Raw genomic sequence first — 22613 nt, forward strand, 5'->3', positions numbered from 1 at the left:
AAAACTCTTCCTCCATTAATAACACGCACCTTCTTTTGCTTTGGGGAGGTCTTGTCTATTTGTCCTTTCCGTTTAGACTGTGGTATCCACGTAGGTCCTCACTGAACGTGCCCTTCCCTATGCCTTTGACCATGTTCTCCCAGCTGTCCTCCGCATAACCTGCCTCTCTGCTTAAGTGAAAGCACTCACTTCATCCCAAGGTGTCCGGCTCTGTCCACACGGGCCCTTTTTGTCTATTCTTTTTAAACATCGCTCCTCACTGCTTCCTTTGTCTTCCTGTTCACACTGACCTTTACGATTTTTTCCCTCATGACTTTTGATATATAGAACTGCATTCCATCAATGAGTTGGTCCTTTGCATTCTGCTCTTGGAAATTATCCAGAAAACCCACCTATTTCAACAAAATGTCTTGTTACCCACCTCCCCACCCAGTCTGGGATCTCCTTCCCACGCTGCTTGTTGTGTGCTATTTTCTGTCACTGGAGCTTATAGACTATAAGTGCTCTTAGGGATAGAGCTTTGTTTTTTGTTTGAAACAATCTTATCTATTGTGAGTCTTGGGTCCGTTCTTGTTTCCATAGGAATACAAATACCAGCAAACACAAAATCAAATGAGTTCCAAAATTAGTTAGTTTTGTTGTTATGGTTTTAAGCCCCATGACGCATGTTTTTAAAGAGTTAATATGGCAAAGCAGAAATTAAATTTTCAAAGGAAAGGCTGAAAAAAGTATCAAATTATACATCAGGGAAAATAGCTAAATTCATGAGTTTAAAAATTGATATTGGATAATAGAAAAGTATTGCTTATTATAAAAGGTTGTAAGGTAACAAAACTTTGGATTTTTATTTCAGCAGTTTTTTTTTTTAATGTTACAATTTGACTTGAATTATTAGTTCTTTATTGTCTCTTGAACTCTTTTCAAATTCCTTTTTCTCTCTCTCCCTCCTAGAGAAACTAAATGTGTTTAAAATATTTTTAAAATTTGGATCATATTCTACATATCCATCTGCAACTAGCTTTTTCACTCAGTATCTTTGGAAAATTTTTTGTGTTGAAATATGTAGATCCAATGCATTTACCAGAACCACTGAATAATATTTCATTTATTGATCCATTCTAATATTGATGGATATTATTTCCAAATTCCAAAATTATTTCCAAATTTTCACTATTAAAAATAATGAATGCTGAAATATACAGGATCTACAAGAATTTCCCTAAGACTTGTCTGCAAGGAATGTCAGAATAACAGGTGGGAGCAAGGACATGTCTTAAGCAGCCTAGAAGTAAAGCAAACACATCTTCAGGTTTCTAGGCATGGCCAAATGTTCTGGAGAGGGTAAATGCCATTTTACACCAAAACTGTCAGTGTATCTGAATTCCCATTTCTTCCCATGACCTGCTAGTTCATAAAGATACAAGTATCTCAACTGCTTTCTGCCTGGATTTACATTGGCTGGAACTTTTAAATCACTGGGGTGGGGAGTGGCTGGGAGGGATGGGAGGAAAGAGGGCTGGAGGTAAGACTCTGAATTTTGTAGATAGGCTCTGTAGTCAGAGTTTTACAACTCCTGAGACCACATAGTCAAACTTTCTTGTCTTTCATGTACGTGGAAAATGACCTTCATGGATTATGTACTTGCCCAAGGCCACACATCTAGTTAACAGTGGACACAGGATGAAAACCCTGGATGACACTTAATTCCCAACCTAATTTTTCCTCCCATTCCATCACAAGGACTGCTTAAAGCATTTTGTTAAATCTTCTTTCTGTATTATTAGTTTGTATGGAAATAAAGGTAACGTAAAAATAAAACTAAAGGGATGTGAGGTCCTCCCTAAGGTACAATTCTGACTTATCTTTAACTTCCTCATTATAACTTTCATTTTTAGTATCTTGCAACAAATATTCTAGTGCTTTTTCCTCCCACTTTTATTTTATCATATGCAAATTAACCCTTCGGATTCCATCATAAGGCATCAATCTGATCCACAGGTTTTATGTTATGGAAGCAATAATTCTATCTGTAAGCCTAGGTTAATTTCTTTCCTATGTTTAGCTTCAGACATGGCCCTCAGGACACTTGTCAGAAAATGCCCCACTAAGCTGAAATAGGGTAAGGAGGCTGGCATGTTAGACAAAAACCAGATTGTGAGTTTCTAATTTAAAGGAGTTTTGAAAAAAATTTTTTTGAAAAAAAATTCATTTCTGTGTAAGTATAACATAGCACTTGATCTTGGTTAGGTGGTTTAGCCAAGTGTATGACCTTGGGCAAGTCGCAGCCTTGCAGACCCACGTTTCCCTAGGGCAAGATGAAAGGTTGGACCAGATTGACTTCAAAAGCTTATTGATATTTCATAAAAAGATCACTCTGAAATTAATGTTTTAATGCTGAAAAACAAATGCATGCATGTATAGAGATGGAAAAGCAAAAGAAGAGAAAACACAATTTTGTATCCTGGCTAAGTCTTTGTAAGTAAATGTAAGAAATTTTTATTATGGCTGATTAAGCTTAAAGCCAAATTATGGAGTTTAGAGAGCTGATAGAAAGATAGAACATAGGATGCAACAGGATGAAATTCCTAGAAAACAGAATAATTTTTAATGTTAGTGCCCCTCATGTCTCTTATTATATGGCTCAGAGTGTTCCTTGGGTGCTTGGCAGGTAGGCTCTATTGCTTTTACAAGGTTAAAAAGCTGAACTGCTATCCTTCTTGGAAATTGCATATCCCATAGGGAATAATTAAGACTAATAAGAAGCTGGAAGCAGAACTATGAATCGAGTTAATGTTTTATTCTTTTTTTCTCTCCTAGGATATTTTATTTGAAGAGAAGGTAAGCACCACCTACTTTGATTACTATGAATTAACTCTCAAAGTCTGCATACTTTAATTCGCATTAGAAGATAAGGTGCGTCTACATAGAAATGCTTAATTCCTTTAAAAATGAACCACTCTGTTCTTTATGTTGCTATGTCTACTACAGGTTTCAAAATCTGGAAAAGTAGGAAATATTTTAATATGATTTTAAAGAGTAATTTTAGAAATCATTGATAACCGAATAGCATAGTTGTTTTGTTTTTTAAGATTCTATTTTTAAGTAACCTCTACACCCAAGCAGGGTTCTTTTTTTTTTTTTTTTAAAGATTTTATTTATTTATTTGACAGAGAGATCACAAGCAGGCAGGGAGGCAGGCAGAGAGAGGAAGCAGGGTCTCCACAGAGCAGAGAGCCCGATGCGGGGCTCGATCCCAGGACGCCAGGACCATGACCTGAGCCGAAGGCAGAGGCTTTAACCCACTGAGCCACCCAGGCGCCCCAGTAAATGCTAGTTTTATGTCTAACTCACAACTCCGAAATCAAGAGCTGCACGCTCCACTGACTGAGTCAGCCAGGCGCCCAGCAAAAGGTGTAGTTTCTGCTTATTTTGATATGACTTCTTTGTTCTAAGCATGTCTCTGACACCAGCTCCTGATAGGGGTCCTCCACTTCGGGAGGTGTGCCTGGTTTGGCCGGGATTCCTGGCCAAGAGAGACAGCTCAGAGTCTCACGCTGCTGCCTGGTGATTGATTTTAAGCTCATTGTCCTTGACGGTGGCAAGCAAACCAAGTAGCAGAGGAAGCTGGCCAGTATCTGTTGGATGGTGCTTAGCACAGTAGATGAACACCAGGTTACCAAAAACTTCTATACTGGACATATGTTTCTTAAAACAGAGTTTGGAACATGCAAACCTTGTTGGATCAGCTGCTGATTAAACATCAGGAAATTTACAAGGAGAATTGCATAAAATAACAGGAGCCAACCAAACCTTGCAGAGCACCATGCTTCCTTGAATGGTCAGATGCAATATTACTTTAAGTACCATTGAGACAGGAAAGGACCCTGCCAATTAAACTATGATATAGCACCTTCTTGTAAGTGACAATTCTTGATTTTATACTTATGGTAAGAGTCCCTTTCGATTTATTTAGATATAGATTGTTAAACCCTCTATCACTTCTGTGTATACATATACAGGACAACTGAGGCAAACTAAATTGGTCATTTCTAAAACGTCTTCGCATTCAGAGTCTGAATCTTCTGAATCACTTTTTGGTTCTGATGCCCTTCCTTCCCCCACCTCCCCCACCCCCACCCCCAATATCGGCTTCTGGGCCTTCAAAAACACTGGTGCTACAGCTTTCCTTGAGTGTGCTCCAGGAGTGTCTCTGGAGTTTTCTTCCATTTCATTCTGTGAGTTTTGAAGTACATGGGCAGAAAATAACAACTTCATTATGATCGGGCCTGATTCAAAAAAGACTCATTCTTGATTTTAGACATGTTAAAATAAGGACAAATATATGTCCTGGAATTGATAAGATATGATGTGTCACAGTGTTTTCCTTTAGCATTAAAGGAGTAGTTGATATTCGTATATTGAGCTTTGATGTGCCGTAGAGAAGAGAAAAAGCAGAAGTTCCCCAAATCCACTGAAAATAGTTATTTTCCTTTTTCACTGGCAACTAGATGTCATACATATATTTTCGATGGGAGGTCTATTTTATCTAACCATGGCAATGTTGACTAGCTTAGATCTGAGCTAGCCTAGAAGAATTGAAAAGGGAGAACAAAATCTCCGTAATTTGAAAGTAAAATTTTGTCAAGGGAGTGTTCTATCTAGTTACGTACTGAATAAGATTTGAAATGCTGCGTTTTGTTGTGTGTTAATATTGGATTTCATTCTTCATGCAGTGCGAACACAAGATTTGTGAATGTGAAAAGGGGGATCCAGGCGACCCCGGGCCTCCTGTGAGTACGTTTCCACTTTGAACGGAGGGTCAAGTCAGGAACCCTAGTCATGATTGTTCTACTTGCCTTGGAAATGCCAGGGCTGGTTTGCGCAGCTCAGCAGCAGTCGTGTGCAAATAGCAGCAAACAGGGAAATGCTGTTTCTTTCTTTTATTCCTAAAGGGATACACTCTGTCCTTAGGAATAAGCCTGGGATTTTGCTGACTGAACAGAGGGCAGATTTGGTTTAAAATGATGAAATTGTTCTCACAAAGGTTGTTCCAGCATCCCTTCTGATGTGACAGTTGGGGCCAGAATTTCTCAACATTGGAGTGAAAATATAGGAAAAGAGATCATACAAACCCTCGGTGCTTTAGGGAAAGCTTTAGCTTACTCCGCCTAGAAACAAGTGACACAGACCTCCTCGCTGGAACTGTGTGTGCCTTCACGTGTATCCAAGAACAACACCAGGTGGCCTCTCGGGGAGGAAGCTGGTGAGAAAGCTTTGGGGATTAGTGTGAATTCTGTGAAATGGAACTTGGCAACTAAACGTTAAAGGCAGGATTTATTACGATGACTCAATTCTTGATAAAATAATCCCAAAAGAAGTGCTTCCTTTATATTCTGGTCTAACATCTGGGAGGGGCCATGTATGCACTGGGAAGGTATTTGCAACAACATTGCGGTGACTGGAGATACTGTGTATTTTTCTAACACATATCATCAAAGGCATCCATGCTGCTTAGTCAGTATTCCATTTACTTACGTGGTTTCAAACCCTATAGGTCAAAAGCCCAGTGGATATATTTCACAAAAATTGTAGATATAGTTTTTGAACAAATGCTTGTGTTCGGGCACGGAGAGGAGAATGTGTACTGTGAATTTCTTAGACTATGCCACATTTTCTCTTGAGACTCAGGTCCAAAGACTATACTTTTCAAACCATTCTACCATTTAGGGCATTAGAAAGTGGGGATGTTTGTCTTTTTTTTTTTTTTTTCCTTTTCCTAAAATGTTAAGTTAGATACATTACAGAACAGTGTGGCAGCCAGTTGAAGCTGATTTTGGCTAAATTAAAGTTTTAACGTTCCCCTCTTATAAAGTCTTATTTTATATTTCTTACACAAAGAAATTGCTGGGTGGGAAGGTTTACTTGGGATATTCAATTGTGTTTTAGGATAAACAGTAAGAAAATACACAGTTGCTGAGCTAATCTGACAATTTCAGTCACTAGTATTGTTTGAGATTAGCTTAGCACTTTCTAAAAAGTAATATATTTTAATATATTATACATATATATGTAATATATTTTAAAGATTTTATATATTTATTTGAGAAAGAGAGAGAGCGCACACAGGAGTGGGGAAGAGGAGTAGCAGGAGAAGGAAAGCAGGCTCCCTGCTTAGCAGGGAACAAAATGTGGGGCTCGATCCCAGGACCCTGGGATCATGACCAGAGCCGGAGGCAAACACTTAACTAACTGAGCCACCAGGGCACACCAAACGTATCATTTTTTTTTTTTTTAAGATTTTATTTGTTTATTCTAGAGAGAGACAGAGGGAGAGCCCAAACATGGGGAGGGACTGAGGGAAAGAGAGAACCTCAAGCAAATGCCCTACTGAATAAGGAACCCAACACGGGTCTCAATCCCAGGACCCCGAGATCATGACCTCAGCTGAAATCAAGATTCGGTTGCTTAACCAACTGAGCCACCCAGGCATCTTGCCATATCTTTTTTTAAACTGAAATATAGTGGACACACAGTGTTATATTAATTTCAGGTGTTCAACATACTGACTATACAAGTTTATATGTCATGCTGTGCTTCCCCCGAGTGGAGCTACCCTCTGTCACCGAGCAGTGTGATTACAATACCATTGACTCTATTCCCTATGCTGCACCATACCATGTTTGAACTGGGATAGACATAAAACTAGCATTTACTGGGGCACTTGGGTGGCTCAGTGGGTTAAAGCCTCTGCCTTCAGCTCAGGTCATGATCCCAGAGTCCTGGGATCGAGCCCCTCATCGGGCTCTTTGCTCAGCGGAGAGCCAGCTTCCCTTCCTCTCTCTCTGCCTACCTCTCTGCCAACTTGTGGTCTCTGTCTGTCAAATAAATAAATAAAAATCTTTAATAAAAAAACAAAAACAAAAACAAAAACAAAAATCTAGCATTTACTGAGTGTCCCTAAAACCAGTTCTCAGAAAAGCCAGGTTCCTGGGGTCTGAGAGTTGGAAAACATAACACCTTTCTGGAACAGGACTGGAACACTCTCTTCTCTCATCTTTGAAATTATCCCTTGGATATCAGGCAAAGACAGTATCCTCTTTTGAGCAAATTCTGGAGAATTTACCTGTTCAAGATACTGTAGTCTTCTTGGTGTGTAGTAAGGGAGAGAATACAGTTGATTCTCTGCTTGGCAGGTTAAGTCTATTTACAGTCTTCACTCCTTTTATGGGATGAAGCTGATCAGAAATTATTGTAATGTGTAAAAAACCAATAGGATATGAGCTCAATATAATCTTTTTTCCCTTTGCCTTCAGGGTACACATGGAAACCCAGGTATCAAAGGTGAGCGAGGACCAAAAGGAAACCCGGTAAATGAACAAACAGCTTTCCTTATAAACCACGGTATCTCTTTCTAGATTTATTTAAAGAACAAAAATGAAGAAAACAAAGAGCACTTTAGTGTATGTCAATGCCAAAAATACAATGATTTCTGTGAAGATTACAGGATGCTTACTTCCTGTATTTTCTAACTGAGTTGTTTTAGCTTGCAAATCCAAGGTAATATATGGCCATTTTAATTAATAAGTCTAGGAACCTAGGAATACTGAACAAATTGCAATCGTACTTACATAGCATTGGCTCAAATTAATTGCTACAATGTTCCATGAATTACAATACATAGTTCATATCAGATTGACAATGACACTTAATGTTTTTTATGGATCCATTTTATGGAAAGCTGACCATTTCCATAAAATGGAAACCATTTCCATTTAATGCGAACCTACCAGACCATCTTCAGGCATTTCCCCAATTCTTTTCTTTGCGTACCCATAAAAAAAAAAAAACCTAGATTAATTCTAAAAAATCAGATAATATTTCAGATGATGATCTTCCAAGTTCAAGAGTGACTAAAAGAATCATAGGGGAGAGAGATAACTATGTGAAAATTTATGGTGGAATTCTATGTAATGAAAAATAATAATTAGAGAGGAAAACATCAAATACAATGGACATTGGGTTAATTTATATAGTATATAAAGACTTTATAAAATGAAAAAATATCAAGCCACTAATAATCAATTGGTCAAATGACCCAAACAATTTTCAAGAGAGGAAATAAAACCAGTAAATAAAGAAATAGAAAAACATTTAATTTCTCTAGATAATTACTGAAATTTAGATAAGGACAATGAGGTACCCTTCAATACTAATTATTCACACTTTAGAAACTTTGTAGTCCAAGGTTGTTGGGTGGTTTTTTGCATGGGGAGGGGAGCAGTTTTCTAGTTCACATAGTTTGGGGTTTTTGTGCATGTGTATACTTCAGATTTTTAAAAAAATGACTGTTTTTGATAGCAGTTAACACAGCATTATCATGAAAGTAATAATAACCAGTGAGAGCAATGAGGTGGTGAAACTGGTTTGCTCTTCATTGCAAAAGTAACTTGGCGCCAACCTTTTGGAAAGCAATTAGACATTACATAAGAAGTATTCAAATATTCAAATTTTAACCCAATAGCTTCTCCTCTGAAACTGTGCTTAGGGAGGTAATGAAAAACAGAATAAGTTCAATGCATGAAAGTATTTTAGATATATGAAAGCCAATTGCTTGCTTGCCAAAGAAAAGGAATATGATGCATTCCCTGGGTGTCCTTACAATACAAACACACACAATCCTACCCACTCATTATTTAGGTCCGAACTGATGCCATCATGTCTTCTTTTTTGTTTTGTTGAATACCTGCTTTAAATCTATGTTTACGTTTCATTTATTTAGCTTGCAATTTTGGGCCACATAATATATTTTCCTAAGTCTCGCTGAAATCAAGCAATTACTCTTAAGAACATTTTGGAAAAGATTCCAAAACCCCTTGGAGGAAAGCCAAAATGGCTAGCTCCGATAGGGTACAAGGCTGTATTTGAGAACAATGGCTGTGCTGTTAAACTGGGATGCAAAACTTGTCTTAAGCTGAGCAAATATACCTGGATCATGTGCCCTACGCATCCGACTTCACTCCTAAGGGCAAAGGCTATCTGAGCTGCTATTTTATTCTCTAGATGGCATGGTGAAATGTCAATGGTAAAGGCCAAAGATTTTTTTTTCCCATGGGGTTAACCTGTTAATATGGGAATTCTGAATTATGCATTTTATTGAACAGTCACCGTGCAAGCCGTGGAATTGTGACTGAGTTTCATTTGTTTGTTTGTCACAGGGTGATGCTCAAAAAGGGGAACCTGGAGAAAGAGGCCCGGGGGTATGTATACAACTGGAATGTCTTCCTAAGGAAGTAATCCAAGATGCTAGGATTCTGTAATTGATCATTGTTACCCCTGTGGCGTTAGTGCAAAAATGATTTCTATGTGTGTGTGCTCTCAGTGGCTCAGACAGGCAATCAGACAGATAGGATCTTAGAACTGGAGATGTGGGGAGAGAATGCTCTGCACGACAGGAGTGAGGACGGACTGGGTAGTCAACCACAGGACGTTCTCTGATGCTTAAGTGAGATTTGTGGGAGACTCAAGTAAGAAAAATATCTTGCTTTGTGTCTTGTGTGTTTTTTTTTTTCCTAATAAAGAATGATTTAAAAATTCTGTGAGCATAGAATTACATAATCTAAACTATGCTTCTGTAAATTGGATCTACAGACCTCCCCCAAAGCTATCATTCTAGCTGATTTATTATTCCTGAAATTAGAAGATGTTAGAGATTGTCTGAGAAATGGTCACAGTAAATTTCTTCTTTTGCATTTTTCTGGGCAGTTTCAGTAAAGCCCCAAAGAGCAGGGAAGCATGTATGTTGAATTAAAAAAAAAAAGGCCATGTCACATTGTTCCTCCTGGCTGTCCCCTTGGTGAAAGCCCGGGGGTTGGGCCCAGAGGTTTTAAAAACCGATCTCTTGGTGTTTTTAATCAACTTTACAAACAATGGAAATTCACTCAGAAATGTTAGCTATTCATTTAGGAAATATTTCTTATGGGAAGCATATTATTATTATTTATTAAAATAAAATTAAGACAAAACGCTTATATTTTTCAAAAAGTTTCTTATGGGAGAGATTAAGATATTTAAAATAGCTATAATATTGGCTGCCAGAAGGGAGGTGGGGGGGAGGCAAAATGGGTGAAGGGGAGTGAGAGGTAAAGGTGTCCAGTTATGGAATGAGTAAGTCACTAGGATAAAAGGTACAGCATACAAACCATAAAAGACTCTTAATCTCACAAAACAAACTGAGGGTTGCCCGTGAGAGAGGGGTAGGGAGAGGGTGGTGGGGTTATGGACATTGGGGAGGGTATGTGCTATGGTGAGTGCTGTGAAGTGTGTAAACCTGGCGATACACAGACCTGTACCCCTGGGGCTAATAATACGTTATATGTTAACAAATAGAATTTTGAAAACTTGTATGTGCTATCATGAACTTTTTTGATGAGTCTGGTGGTGATATTATTGAATGTGCTTCTAAAAATAGTATTATATAATAAAATCTGTTAAAATAGGAGAAAAAAAAGGTACAGCATAGGGACTATAGTCAATGGTATCGTAATAGGGCTGTGTGGAGACAGATTATAACTACACTTGTGGCGAGCAGAACATAATGTAGAGAGAAATTGAATCACTATGTTTATACCTGAAACAAATGTAACATTGTGTATCAAGTATACCTTAATTAAAAAAATAGCTACACTATGAGGCAGAATGTAAAAATATTATAAATATTGCATGCACAAATTATTATGGGCACTCAGAGGATAGTGAAACCAGGGTAGGTTTTACAGGATGACTCCGGCGAGTGAAGGATTGTGACAGGCAAGGACAGAACAGAAGGGTGGAAGGCAACAGGCATTGCGGCAAGAGGGTGCCATGAGCAGCGACCTGGGGGAAGGCGATGTTTTGGAAAACGGTGAGGGGGGACGCCTGAAGATGAGTGTTGCCAGAAACAGTTGAAGGTCAGAGTGGGTGCTCCATGCTCTGCTAGATGAACGATTTATATGAGATGAAGCTCACGATGCAAGAGCCGTGTACTTGGAAGATTAATCTGGCGTGACTCTAAAGCAGAAATTGAAGGGGAATAAGCAGAATGAGGAGCACTTAGAAGGTTTTCTGTTACAGTCTGTATAAGAACAGGGACCCTGGCTATGGCTGCTCTGGACACTGTGAAAGTCTCTAGCCATGTGTGCTCACTGAATGGCTAGCCTGAAGGGGGGTGTGCTGTAGGAGTAAAATACACAATGAAGTTTGATGACTTAGTGCCAACGAAAATGTAAAATATTTCAGTAATAACTTTTATACTGATCATATGTTGAAATGTATTTCAGACCTAAAGGAATCAGTAAAAAATATTATTATTATTATTGTTATGGTTATTATTATTTTAGAGAGAGTACATATGCATGCGAGAGTGGGGGGAGGGGCAGGGGCAGAGGGAGAGAGGGAATCTTAAGCAGGCGCCATGCCCAGCACAGAGCCGGACGCGGGGCTCAATCTCACAACTCTGAGATCGTGACCTGAGCCGAAATCAGGCGTCAAGACACTTAACCCGCTGAACCACCCAGGGGGCCCCTCAGTAAAGTATATTGTTAAAAATTTGTTTCCACCTGTTCATTGTTGCTTTTTTAATGTGGCTGTTAGGGAATTAAATTACATACGAGGCTCACATTCTATTGGACAGAATTGGGCACAATGATGATAGAATAGAAAAGAAGAGACCATTGTAAGAACCATGAAAAGGCTTTGGGGACTGACTCTGATTCATATAGTCAGCAAACATTTATTGAGCACGTGCTATATGCTCGGCCCTCTGTTTCACTACTGGGGATACAGGAGTGAGCAAAACAGTTCCTATTTCATACAGTCTTCTAGCAGGGGGAGCAATAAACATGCAAACAAATGAGATTTCGTCAGTGAGATGTGTTCTGGAAACATAAAACAAGGTCATGAGAGTGTTCTAGGCCGAGAGAGCAGTAGGTACAAAGACTCTTGAGTGGGAATAAGCCTGGCAGCCTGGAGAAATGGAAAGAAAGCCAGGACTTGGCAGAGTGGTGGTAGACAGGTTACGGAGATAGGCAGGGGTGGGTTACAGAGGGCCCTGCTGACTGACAGGGGTAGGGAGGATGGATTTAAAACTAAATGCAGAGAAAGCTGGTGGATAATTTCAACCAGTTGGATTAGAGGAATGCAAGGAGCAGGTAGAGAGAAAAGATAATTATAAACTTTTGATTCTGTGTGATTTGAAATACGATGGTACCATTAATAGAAACAGGAAAGTCAGGAGAAAATTTGGCAGACTGATGAGCTCAGTTTTGGATATTTTAAATTTGAATGGTTTAAAACTAGTAATTAAGATGTCCTGAAAGGCAGGCAGGAAGGAAGCTGATAGCCACCAAACAATAAATTGACCAGAGATTTCAGAAAGATAAACGGGGCAGGGGGGAAGAGGATGCTATAAAAAGTAAGGTTTCTAGGCACCCCAAATCTATATTCTTTTTAAAGTTTTAAACTTGCCTCTATTGACTTAAAATTTTTTAAACCTGAAAAAAAAAGTAAGGTTTCTATTCATAAGCTATGTTGTCTCCTTCCTACATACAGTCTGAACTCTTTTAACATAAAATAATGATAGGATTTTAGTATGGTTGTGTGCCGTCAGGGGTGGAGCTCCTGAGGCCGGAAGTCCAGCATTTCGTAGTTGCTACAAACAAACATAAGTTGTCTTCATAAAGAACCTCAATTTGGCTATCTATAATGTGGCCTTTAATTTTAAGCCCAGGACGAAAACTCAAACCCTTTCTGCTAATAAATATTTCCAAGATGAATTAAATTATAGTGTAAACAATATTTTTGACTGTAGTTCTATTTTTATGTCCCATTTCTCAGTGACCACTCATTTGGAGAGACATGTTATTTCCTTCTCCAAGGTTTTCCTTTTTTGCCTTTTGTAAGAAAAGTCACACAAAACAGAATTCTCTAGCCTGACACGTGTAACTGCGATAATAGCTTGTTTATCCCGTTGGTTTCTGCAGCTCACTTAAACTATGTCTTACAATTCTATTTTCATACTTAAAAGCTATTGTTGTAAGAAAAAAACATGAAACCCTATTTGGAAAAGGCTTGCTGTTGCTGAAAGTTGGTAATTTCGCAGTTCACTTAATATTCAGTAGCGTATTACTTAGAGGGCTCTTGGGCAGGGACACAATGGAGGAGGCTGTGCGGGATTCCCTGGAGTGACACAGAAGAAGAGCAGAGGCACTGGCCCTGTAGTTAGCAGGAGATAAAATATAGGAACTTAAAGGTCACTGTCTCATTAGCATTGATAAAGGAACCATTTATTTCGTTGATGCTCTATATTCCAGGCCAAATTTGAAAGAAGGACCATAATGGATATAAATATTTATATACATTGGAAAGGCCATTATCTTAGCTCATTTTAAAAGCCCATTTCTCCAACAGCCTCTGTGGAACATACTCAGCTGGGATGGTTCGTAGTTTAAAAGTCAATACAACAATTCTGAAAGGAGCATTATGGGTTGTCCCTTCTGCAACAAGTTTCAGTGTCTAGTCTCTCCTTCAGCTGTGTGGCCAAGGGTAAGGAACCAGGTTTGAAAAAAATATGTGGAACTGAGAATAGAATGTAATTAAGGGAAAAGTGGATTTTTTTCTTCTCCCTTGTCAGTGCACATTCCCTAAGCTCAAAGAGAAGTAACATCGCTTAACATTTCCATATGTGTTCTTAGTTTCCTTGACTTAAAAATGTGCTTTGTTATACTTTGTAAATGAAAAATATCAAATACTCCCTCCAACAATGTCTTCTAATATGTTTTACTCTTTCTTTCTTTTTTCAACTAGGGAATTCCTGGGTACAAGGGTGAGAAGGTAAGTTGGTAACAACCAATAGGGATTTCAGAAAGAAAAAGAAACCTAACTGTATTTATGTACTTAATAAAAGTTGTTTTCCTTTATTTTTGTAAGTCTGGATTCCCTAAGTCCTAGATGTACTCTTAACTCTGTTAATACAAAATAATAGTAGAACTTAAGGTACAGGGCATGTTGTAGGGGTGAAAGGCACCCTAAGATTCTTGAGATCAGGGTTCAGCCTCTTTCAGCTCTGCAAACATGAGAACCCCAATGTAACAGGCGTGCAACACAGATATCCAGACTCCAAGTTTCTACATACACATGGATGCAGCAACATGATGGTTAGGTTTCTTTCATGCTGCCTCACTTCCTACAACATCTAGACACCAGACCCTCTCACAGAATCAAGAAGATTTATCCTGGTGAAGAAATTAGGAACTGCTTATTTCATACAGTCAGGCATCTGGGTAGAGCTGGGTAGGGGTCTTGTAGGCCAGGGGCGTAAATTTGACAAACAAACAAAAGTTATGGGCTGATAGGTTATTTTAGGATTCTTTGCCAATTACAGGTTTGGAAACTGGAGGGGGAGCTCCAGAACCTTTGAGTGTGTTCAATGGTTCATTCATAGGTTCATGCTACTATTCTGTTAGCAGATGGTCTATCTGAAAGCAGAGTGTGCCTCTCTCATTCAGTCTGTCTACAACCTCAGACCCGGGCCAGAGATCTCGCTCTGGGTCTCCTCTGGCTCAACCCCCACTGGAGCCAGGAAGTTGGAGGGCAAGAGGCTTGTGCCCCCTTGAACCTAGATCGCACATTAGGTAACCAAGACCCCAGAAGTCCCTGCAAAATGGCCTGGGCCTGCTTTGAAGGCAGATACAAACTTCTTTCCTCTGTCCATCTTTTTCCTGGGCCTGAGGGGAAACAAAATGCAAGTTGTTTGTTGAGGCTGGAGGGGGCCCTGGTGGGAGCTTTGTTGTACTGCTGCCTGGGGCACCTTCGCATGCATCAGTTCCACCTATGGTAGAAGGAACCAGAAGTGGGGTGGAGTCAAGCGGGGGCAGGGCTGTAGGCTGTGGGCATGGTGCTCTACTTGCACATGGACCTCTGAAGAATATCAAAACTCTTTCATTTTGTATTCCTTTTGAAGGTATATTTGTTGAAAGGGAAGTTAGAACATTAGTAGTTTACTAGCTTCATATATAGCTTCCAACAGTTTTGATACAGGGTACATAGGCCTCTCCTTGCACTCTTGCCCTGGGCCCTGCATATATTAGAGGGGGGTCTACATACAGGCAAATAAATACATCCCCAGTCACTGGACAGGTTAAGTGTCTGTTCCTTCATCTGCATAGAACTGGATTAATGTAGGCTTCCTTAGTTTACAAGGTGGCTGGAGAATCAAATGGAATTATGGATGCAACAATGTATTATAAACTCTTTTCTGGTCTATAAATGTAAGGTACTATTACGAAGAGGCAGGGAACTAATGTTAATACAGGAGAGTCAAGAATGTTTCATAAAATTGTCCTATATAGGGGCGCCTGGGTGGCTCAGTGGGTTAAAGCCTCTGCCTTTGGATCGGGTTGTGATCTCAGGATCCTGGGATCGAGCCCTGCATCAGGCTCTCTGCTTAGCAGGGAGCCTGCTTCCTCCTCTCTCTCTCTGCCTGCCTCTCTGCCTACTTGTGATCTCTCTCTGTCAAATAAATAAATAAAATCTTTTAAAAAAAAATTGTCCTATATACAGTTGGAGAAAATTATCCAGGCCCTCCCATCTTGATTTATAATGTGAGCTACCCACAAACACTATATATATTTATACACACACACACACACACACACACACACACACATTCATGTATATTTGTATATATGAAAAAACTCATTTAACCTTCTGGGAAATTACAGAATCACTGGTGGAGTTCTCATTTGGATAATACAAGCTGTCAGAGTAAAGTGACCCTGAACCATTGACATTCAAACCAGAATTTGACCAGGAAAAGCAGCATCAGAAATCGGCGACTGGAAACAGAGCTAATCTGTTCGTAGCTTTCTGAAGCACTTGCTCTCTGAAACTGTGTAATTGTGGCCATTCCACAGGGATTACTGAGCCCACCAAAAAAGAAAATGCCTTTGCAGAGGCAAATAACATGAGTACAATATTTTCATTGATGGAAGTCTGCCCCCAAAACAAATGCTGGTCCTCAAGACCCTATAGCTAACAAATCTGTCTGGACAAATGGAATGTGAATCCAGGCCAAAAGAATTTTGAGTGTATTTTGGTACTTTTCTGTTTTATATTTTGGTGCTTGACTCATTTTATTCCCATCCAACATTATTAAATTAATTGCTTTCTAACGGATTCTTCAAGAGTGATTTTCCATTTGCATTCAGAAATAAATGTTCAACTTGTTCTAAGTGAAAGCTCAGGTTTTCCTGGGTCAGATTGACTCAGTTTGATGTGCCGAGAGGGCGGATTGCTTTTGAACAGAGGCATAGCTGGATCGAGGAATTGCACCTCCTTCTTTCCTGCTCCTGATCCCAGCAACACCCCATGTAGTACCCTAGGCTAATGGAAAGTAACTTGCAGACCATGGCAGGGTAGTTGATGAACACGGACCTGGGAATCTAATAGACTCAAGCCTGTGGTCATGGGCAAGCTATTTAATCTCTCTGAACATCCTTTGCCTCTTTCTCTCTCTCTCTCTCTAATCTAAAATAATCTGTTATGGGGATTAGCAGTAATGTAAAGGCTTTGGACTTTGGACCCCTGGTTGGTGGTTACAATTGCTATTTCCCTTCTTTAGAGCAGTACTATTCCAAGTGTGGTCTGCCCACGTGTTGTTGGTCTGTGAATTGCTTGCTGGTATTTTGTGATGAGATAAAGCTTGCATCAGAATAGAAATCCACTGTGTCACTAAATACACTGTTCAGCTGACATTCATTTTCACCGTGTGAATCCTTTAATGGAGGCAGGGCACTGATGTTCACTGAGCCCAAGCTTCTTATGTCACGGTGTGGTGGCGCTTTGCATAGCGTGCCTTACAGCTTGTGGACTATACAGCAGCGGCAGAAAGACAGTAGTGAGGGCACTAGACTAGGAGTCACTGGCTGGCATGTACATGTAAGTAACTCATTTAACCTCTCCAGCTGAGTTGCCAGAGCTTAAAGATATGAATTGCTTTTAGGCAACAGGGTCAGTGATATTGTAATAGTGTCGTATGGTTATAGATAGTCACTACACGGGGGTGAGCACCGTGTCATATATAGAGAAGCTGAATCACCGTGATGTACACCTGAAACCAATGTAACCCTGTGTGTCAGTTATGCTCAAATAAAAGAAAATTTTAAAAGGAATTGCTTTGAGGTTCAGAAAAAAAATATGAAAGCAGTTGAACATTCTATCTTTAGTTGTTTTTCTGATTGCCTTTATACCTTTCAGTTCTAATTACTCAAAGTCTTAGAAGTCTGATACAATGGATTGGTATTCAGAGGTCCGAATTCTCATTCTACATGAGCAAGTTACTTAACCTTTAGAATCACAAATTCTCAGTCTGTAAACTTGGGCTAATAATAGCTACGTCAGACAGTTGATGACAGCTTAACCGAGATAAGGTCTGCAAAATAACATTGATCATAAACTGCAAAACATAATTTAAATGTTAGTTCTTTTTTCCATTGCTATTCCAGGAAAGGCAGCACTGGAGAGTGGGATGATGGGAAGTAACAGCATGCTTGCCACGCTGCCTGTCCCCTCTTGTTAATTCCTCATGGCTCTTTTTCTCACCAACCCATGGCATGGTCTCAGGACCTTGCTCTTACTACTAACTGATCAAAGTTGGTACTCAGGATGGGGTATCATGTTGTGGAAAAAAACAGGGACTGTGAGTCTGAGCTACTTGATAGAAGGATGTCATCTTGTTGAGCCTAAATTTTCTCATCTCCAAAACAAAAGTGTAAACTGATCTCACTGAGCTGTGATATGGACTCAATTAAATCACACACGCAAAGAGCATATGTTAGATGCTCAGTAAACCTTAGTTTCTGTCGTTTTAATTTCATTCACCTCTCAGCAACGTTAAGCCTCACTAGATGGTGTCACGGATTTGATTCTGTTGAGTTAAGGATGACTCCTGGGTAAAACTTTCCAGAGGGCAATGCCCAAACAACCCACAATTGAGGATAAACATGTGTATGACCCAGAAAAGTGCTTATGTCACAAGAAATCTTTTTTAAAAATCCTAACCCTGAATGACTGCCAATGTCCTCTTATTTATTTCATTTATTTATTTTTCAGGGAGAAAGTGGACAATGTGGCAAACCAGGAGTAAAAGGCGACAAAGTAAGGAACAAGTTTTTAAAATGCTAACAACTGTGATCCCTTTGGGTCTAAATTTCCTTAAGAGGAAATTCCTGGGATTCATTACCTTGCTCTCACTACTGGAGTTGGAAATCATTGGTCCCATTTTCAAATCTGTAAAATGTGAAGCAGAAAACAAAGCCATACCTAACGTTAGCTAATGGAGCCCCCACATGCCTTTCTTATGGACCTTTAAGACCTTGACTTGTGGCCCCCTAACCTTTGAGGCCAGACCTACAGAACGTTATGGGGAAAAGAATAATTTAACCTGCAAAGTCAACCCAAGCTCCAATCTGGCCGAAGTGGAATTGTTTTTCAGATGTAAACACCGACAGCAAGCACTTTCCAAAATAGAGAGAAGAACTCTATGGGATAAATTAATGAAATAATTATAAATAATGGGGCAGAACTAGGTAAGGCAGGGGTTTGAAATTTTGAAATTGCAGCAAGCCACAAGCAATTGGAATGGTATTTACCTTTCGCTAAAAAATGAATATGAATAAAATATTTAAACTGGAGACAACATTAAATGTGGTAAGCAGTTCCTTAATGGACCAGAAATATACAGAGAGCACTTTGAAATGTAATGACAAAGGATCCAAAAATGTACAGAGTAAAAATAATTTTCATTATAGTTAAGAACTATGAATAGCATGCTACCAAGACACTCAACTCTTTCAATATCTGTATCTTAATTACGGGAGAGAGACAAGGGGGAAAAAAAATGGGCAAAAGGTGAAAAGCAGAGAATAAGATAATGACACTGGCCTAGTAACTAACCATTTTAAATAGCTTGAGACTTTGTGAAAGCTTTTAAAGTACTATGGAGTTAAAGGCCAGATGGATCTGAAAAACGTAGCCTTGGTAATTTTCTCTGGGCAAAATGAAACTGTAGTAATGAATAGATTCTGCCCAGAGGATAATTGAAAATGGGAGAGAGACATGGACTTGAAAGTATAAAAGAAGGGACACAGAAGAACAAAAATGAGAGTGAAACAGTAACCGTGAAAACTATTTGAAATGAAAATGGCTGAAAAAGAATTAATATCATATTTCGTTGACTAAGATGTCAGGGATTGTTAAATGTCCTATTATTTTCTGTGCCAAAAAGAAAGAAAAAGTGCTGTCAATTATAAACAGAAGATGGAATTGATGGTAAGACACATCTTAGTGTCAGAGATGTAAAAATATGAAAAAAAAAAAAAGGACATGACTAGAGTCATGGAAATAGTGTCCTTGACATGAGGAGTTCATATAAGTTCATAAGTCAAACATGCAAAGAACTTGAAGAGACAGGAGCGAAGGAATATAAATGGTTAGTAAATGAAAAAAAGAGTCCAAATATATTAGCCATCAAATAAGTGAAATTAACACATGAAAATATTATTTCACTTATCAAACTAGCCAACCCTGAGACAATACATAATACTCAGCACTGATGGGGAGTGTGTAAGGTGAAGATATACGCTCTCTATTCAGGGAGTAAGAATGGAAATCTGAACAAACTGTATGGAGAGAAGTTTTGCTTTATCTTTCCATGTGTGGTGCGAGACATAAAAGAGAGTGAGAGAGCCTTGAATGTGCTCATTGTCTCTGTGTCTGTCATCCTCTTCCAGAACATCATCTTTAGGAATCCATCAGAAGAGGGACATGACTTATATACAAAGATGTTCTTTATAATATTATTTGAAATAGTAATCATCAGAAATAATTTTAATGTCAATACTAGGGAAATGAGTAAGTAAAGTGTGATAGATTCATATTCTTGAATATTATTCCATTATGTTTTTAATGACATGGAAAAATATTTTTGATACAGTGGAAGACCAGATAAGAACAACACAAAGTTGCATATGCCCTTCAATCAAATTATTTAAAGAAACGTAATTATTGCATATATGGCCTAAAATGTTAACGGCAGTTGCTTCTGTGTGATTTTTCCTCCCCTGTTTCTTTGCTTTTTTCTATAATTGCTAAGGTTCATCTGTTATGAACAGGTTATATTTTGGTGAGCAAAAAAAAAAAAAGTGAGAAAAGAGAAACTAGACTGTATTATATTCTCATAAAAATAAATTTTAAAGGGTTTCCTAGTTATGGAACATATCAAAATACTTTCCATTAAAAGAGGGTTGAGTATAAACACTGTTCTGTTAAGTTGCATGTCTTGAAGATGGGCAGAAGAGTGATCTTATGGGGAAATTCACTACATTGTTAGTTGAACTGACTTTGATTTGTTGGAAAGAAACAATATTCCACTAAGTGTACTGCTTTCTAAAGAATCTTAAGAAATAAATTCTTTACTCTGATCAAATTTTCAATATACAGGTGAAGGACTTACATCTAAAATTGTGTTTTCATGGAGTTTACTAAAGGGAAACTTGACCTCAAGTTGGCTTATTAATTAGGATCATTTTGTTAACAATGCTTCTGCATCTGTTGGCTTTGCTGTTTGGTTAATCTGGGAAGATTGGCCATTACTGAGAACACATTCCCTTCTCCTCGATCTAAAATCACTGCAGTTTGATGATGGATATTTAGAGCAACTTGCCATTCATTTGATTCCACAGGGATCCTTAGGACCACATGGACCAAAGGGACCCAGAGGACTTCAGGTAAGTCTGTGTCTGATTAGATTAGATTAAAATAATAGGACTAGAATCGCCAGGGAAGCTCTTAAAACCCCCTGTGTGGGTTTGCTGTCTCTGATAATTCAATCAGAATGTCTAGGGATTGAATAGTTTTAAAGATTCCCAGGTGATTCCAACGTGCAACAAAGTTTGGCAATCACTGCCCTAATGTTGTGAATAACTAAATCAGGCTCTCCAAAGATAGGTACCAGCAGATGGGTTTACTTAGTAGAGGGATAAAAGTCTAAAAATTTGGGTCTAGGAATACTGATAAATCCAAAGCAATTAAAAACAGGATGTAACTATTTTTGCCTTGCTGCTGTAATATATTTGGAAGAACTATGCATTTTATCTACATTACAGTATTTGTACTGTTCCATCTTTATAAGTACTTAATGCTCGATAAATGGAATAATTATTTAAGGCATTTATTTAAGTTAAACATATTCCAAGGATTTCGAAAAATAATTTAGATCAGGTTTTTTTTTTTTTCCCCCCCAGTCTGGGGAGTGGCCTGCTCTAAAGTTTTGATAGGGGGAGGGTATGTGTTAATTGCAGTATTTCAAAAAGTCTACTAAAAATTATAACTTGACCCAAAATTTTCTAGACAGCATCTAGTTAACCATCAACTCCTTTGCTTTGGCCTAGAATTGTCTTGGGGCAGGGCAGTAACTCTGGTTATCATGGGGTCATTACAAACTCCAACTTTTATAAACTCCAACAGTTATTGATGAACAGTTTCATTAGAAATGAACAGTTTCATTAGAAACTCCAACAGTTATAAACTGAATTTTTATTTATATTAAATATAAGTATTTAAAAATATTTTTAAAGTGTTCAAAATTTTTTGAGAAGAGTGTCCAGTAAGGTTGGCAACACAGAAAGCAAACACCTCGTGAATAAATGTTTGCTCTGAGCTTAAGTACTATTTTAGAAACAGCCTATAAGACATGAGCAATTTTATCTCATTCCACTTCCCAGTCACATGCAAACCCAAGGTAACCAGATCTATAGTCTGACTTCTAACTTCAGCATTCCTAGGGACCCTAATGAACAATTCCTTCCTGGTTGGCTTTTTGTATACAGAACTAATTCTTGGTTTTCACCTTGGAGCAGGGCATTAGTGGACCTCCAGGGGATCCAGGCCCGAAGGGATTTCAAGGCAATAAGGTAATCATACCCTTTGATTAAAGACAGGCAGGGTTCCTTTCCCCTAGTGAGCTATAGCAGTGTGTGTTTTTATTAAGCAGAAGGTAGTGGGCTCTTTGAGGATGTATCTTTGGCAATTAGAATGACCTGTAGGTGTAGACACAGAATTGGGTTCAAGTACATGCAGAAAGTCAGTGGCATAGGTTTATCTATTATTATGTTACTCAAAGGTGCAGTTATTAAATACGAGCCATTATTAAGAGTCTTTGCAGTATTTCCTTCTTACTCCTGCTTTTTAATCATTTTATGGTTCACTAGAAACTGAAAAGCAGTAACAAATAACCAGTTCAAATCACTGTTTTTCCCCATACGTGATGTCAACTCAATATATAGTTTATAAAAGAAGGAAATTTGTAAGGGTCATGCCAACAAAAATCAAGCTTTTAGAAATATTTACAGGAGTGTAACCTCAACCATCGGTACCGGGCTTGTGATGTCATTCCACAGATAAGCAGGCGAGATAGCAGGAGGGGTTGAGGAAGAGCCAAATAGAACCCAAAGATGGTTTGGCTGGGATATTTAACAGATCTAGTTATAAGGCTCTGTTTTTTAATGAGGGTGGCCATTAAT

At 38.7% G+C, this 22613-nt stretch overlaps 1 protein-coding gene across 1 annotated transcript in view; it reads left to right on the forward strand.

Moving 5' to 3' along the window:
* Positions 1–22613, forward strand: part of COL28A1 (collagen type XXVIII alpha 1 chain) — a 146355-nt gene that overhangs the window by 8225 nt on the left and 115517 nt on the right. Inside the window, 8 exon segments of the mRNA XM_032874384.1 lie at positions 2818–2838; positions 4734–4790; positions 7314–7367; positions 9216–9257; positions 13840–13866; positions 18145–18189; positions 20775–20819; positions 21951–22004. Coding sequence (XP_032730275.1) covers positions 2818–2838; positions 4734–4790; positions 7314–7367; positions 9216–9257; positions 13840–13866; positions 18145–18189; positions 20775–20819; positions 21951–22004 — 345 coding nt within the window.

This window comes from Lontra canadensis, unplaced genomic scaffold (genome assembly GCF_010015895.1).
Source record: "Lontra canadensis isolate GAN:19392208 unplaced genomic scaffold, GSC_riverotter_1.0 scaffold2, whole genome shotgun sequence".
NCBI classification, from domain to species: Eukaryota; Metazoa; Chordata; class Mammalia; order Carnivora; family Mustelidae; genus Lontra; species Lontra canadensis.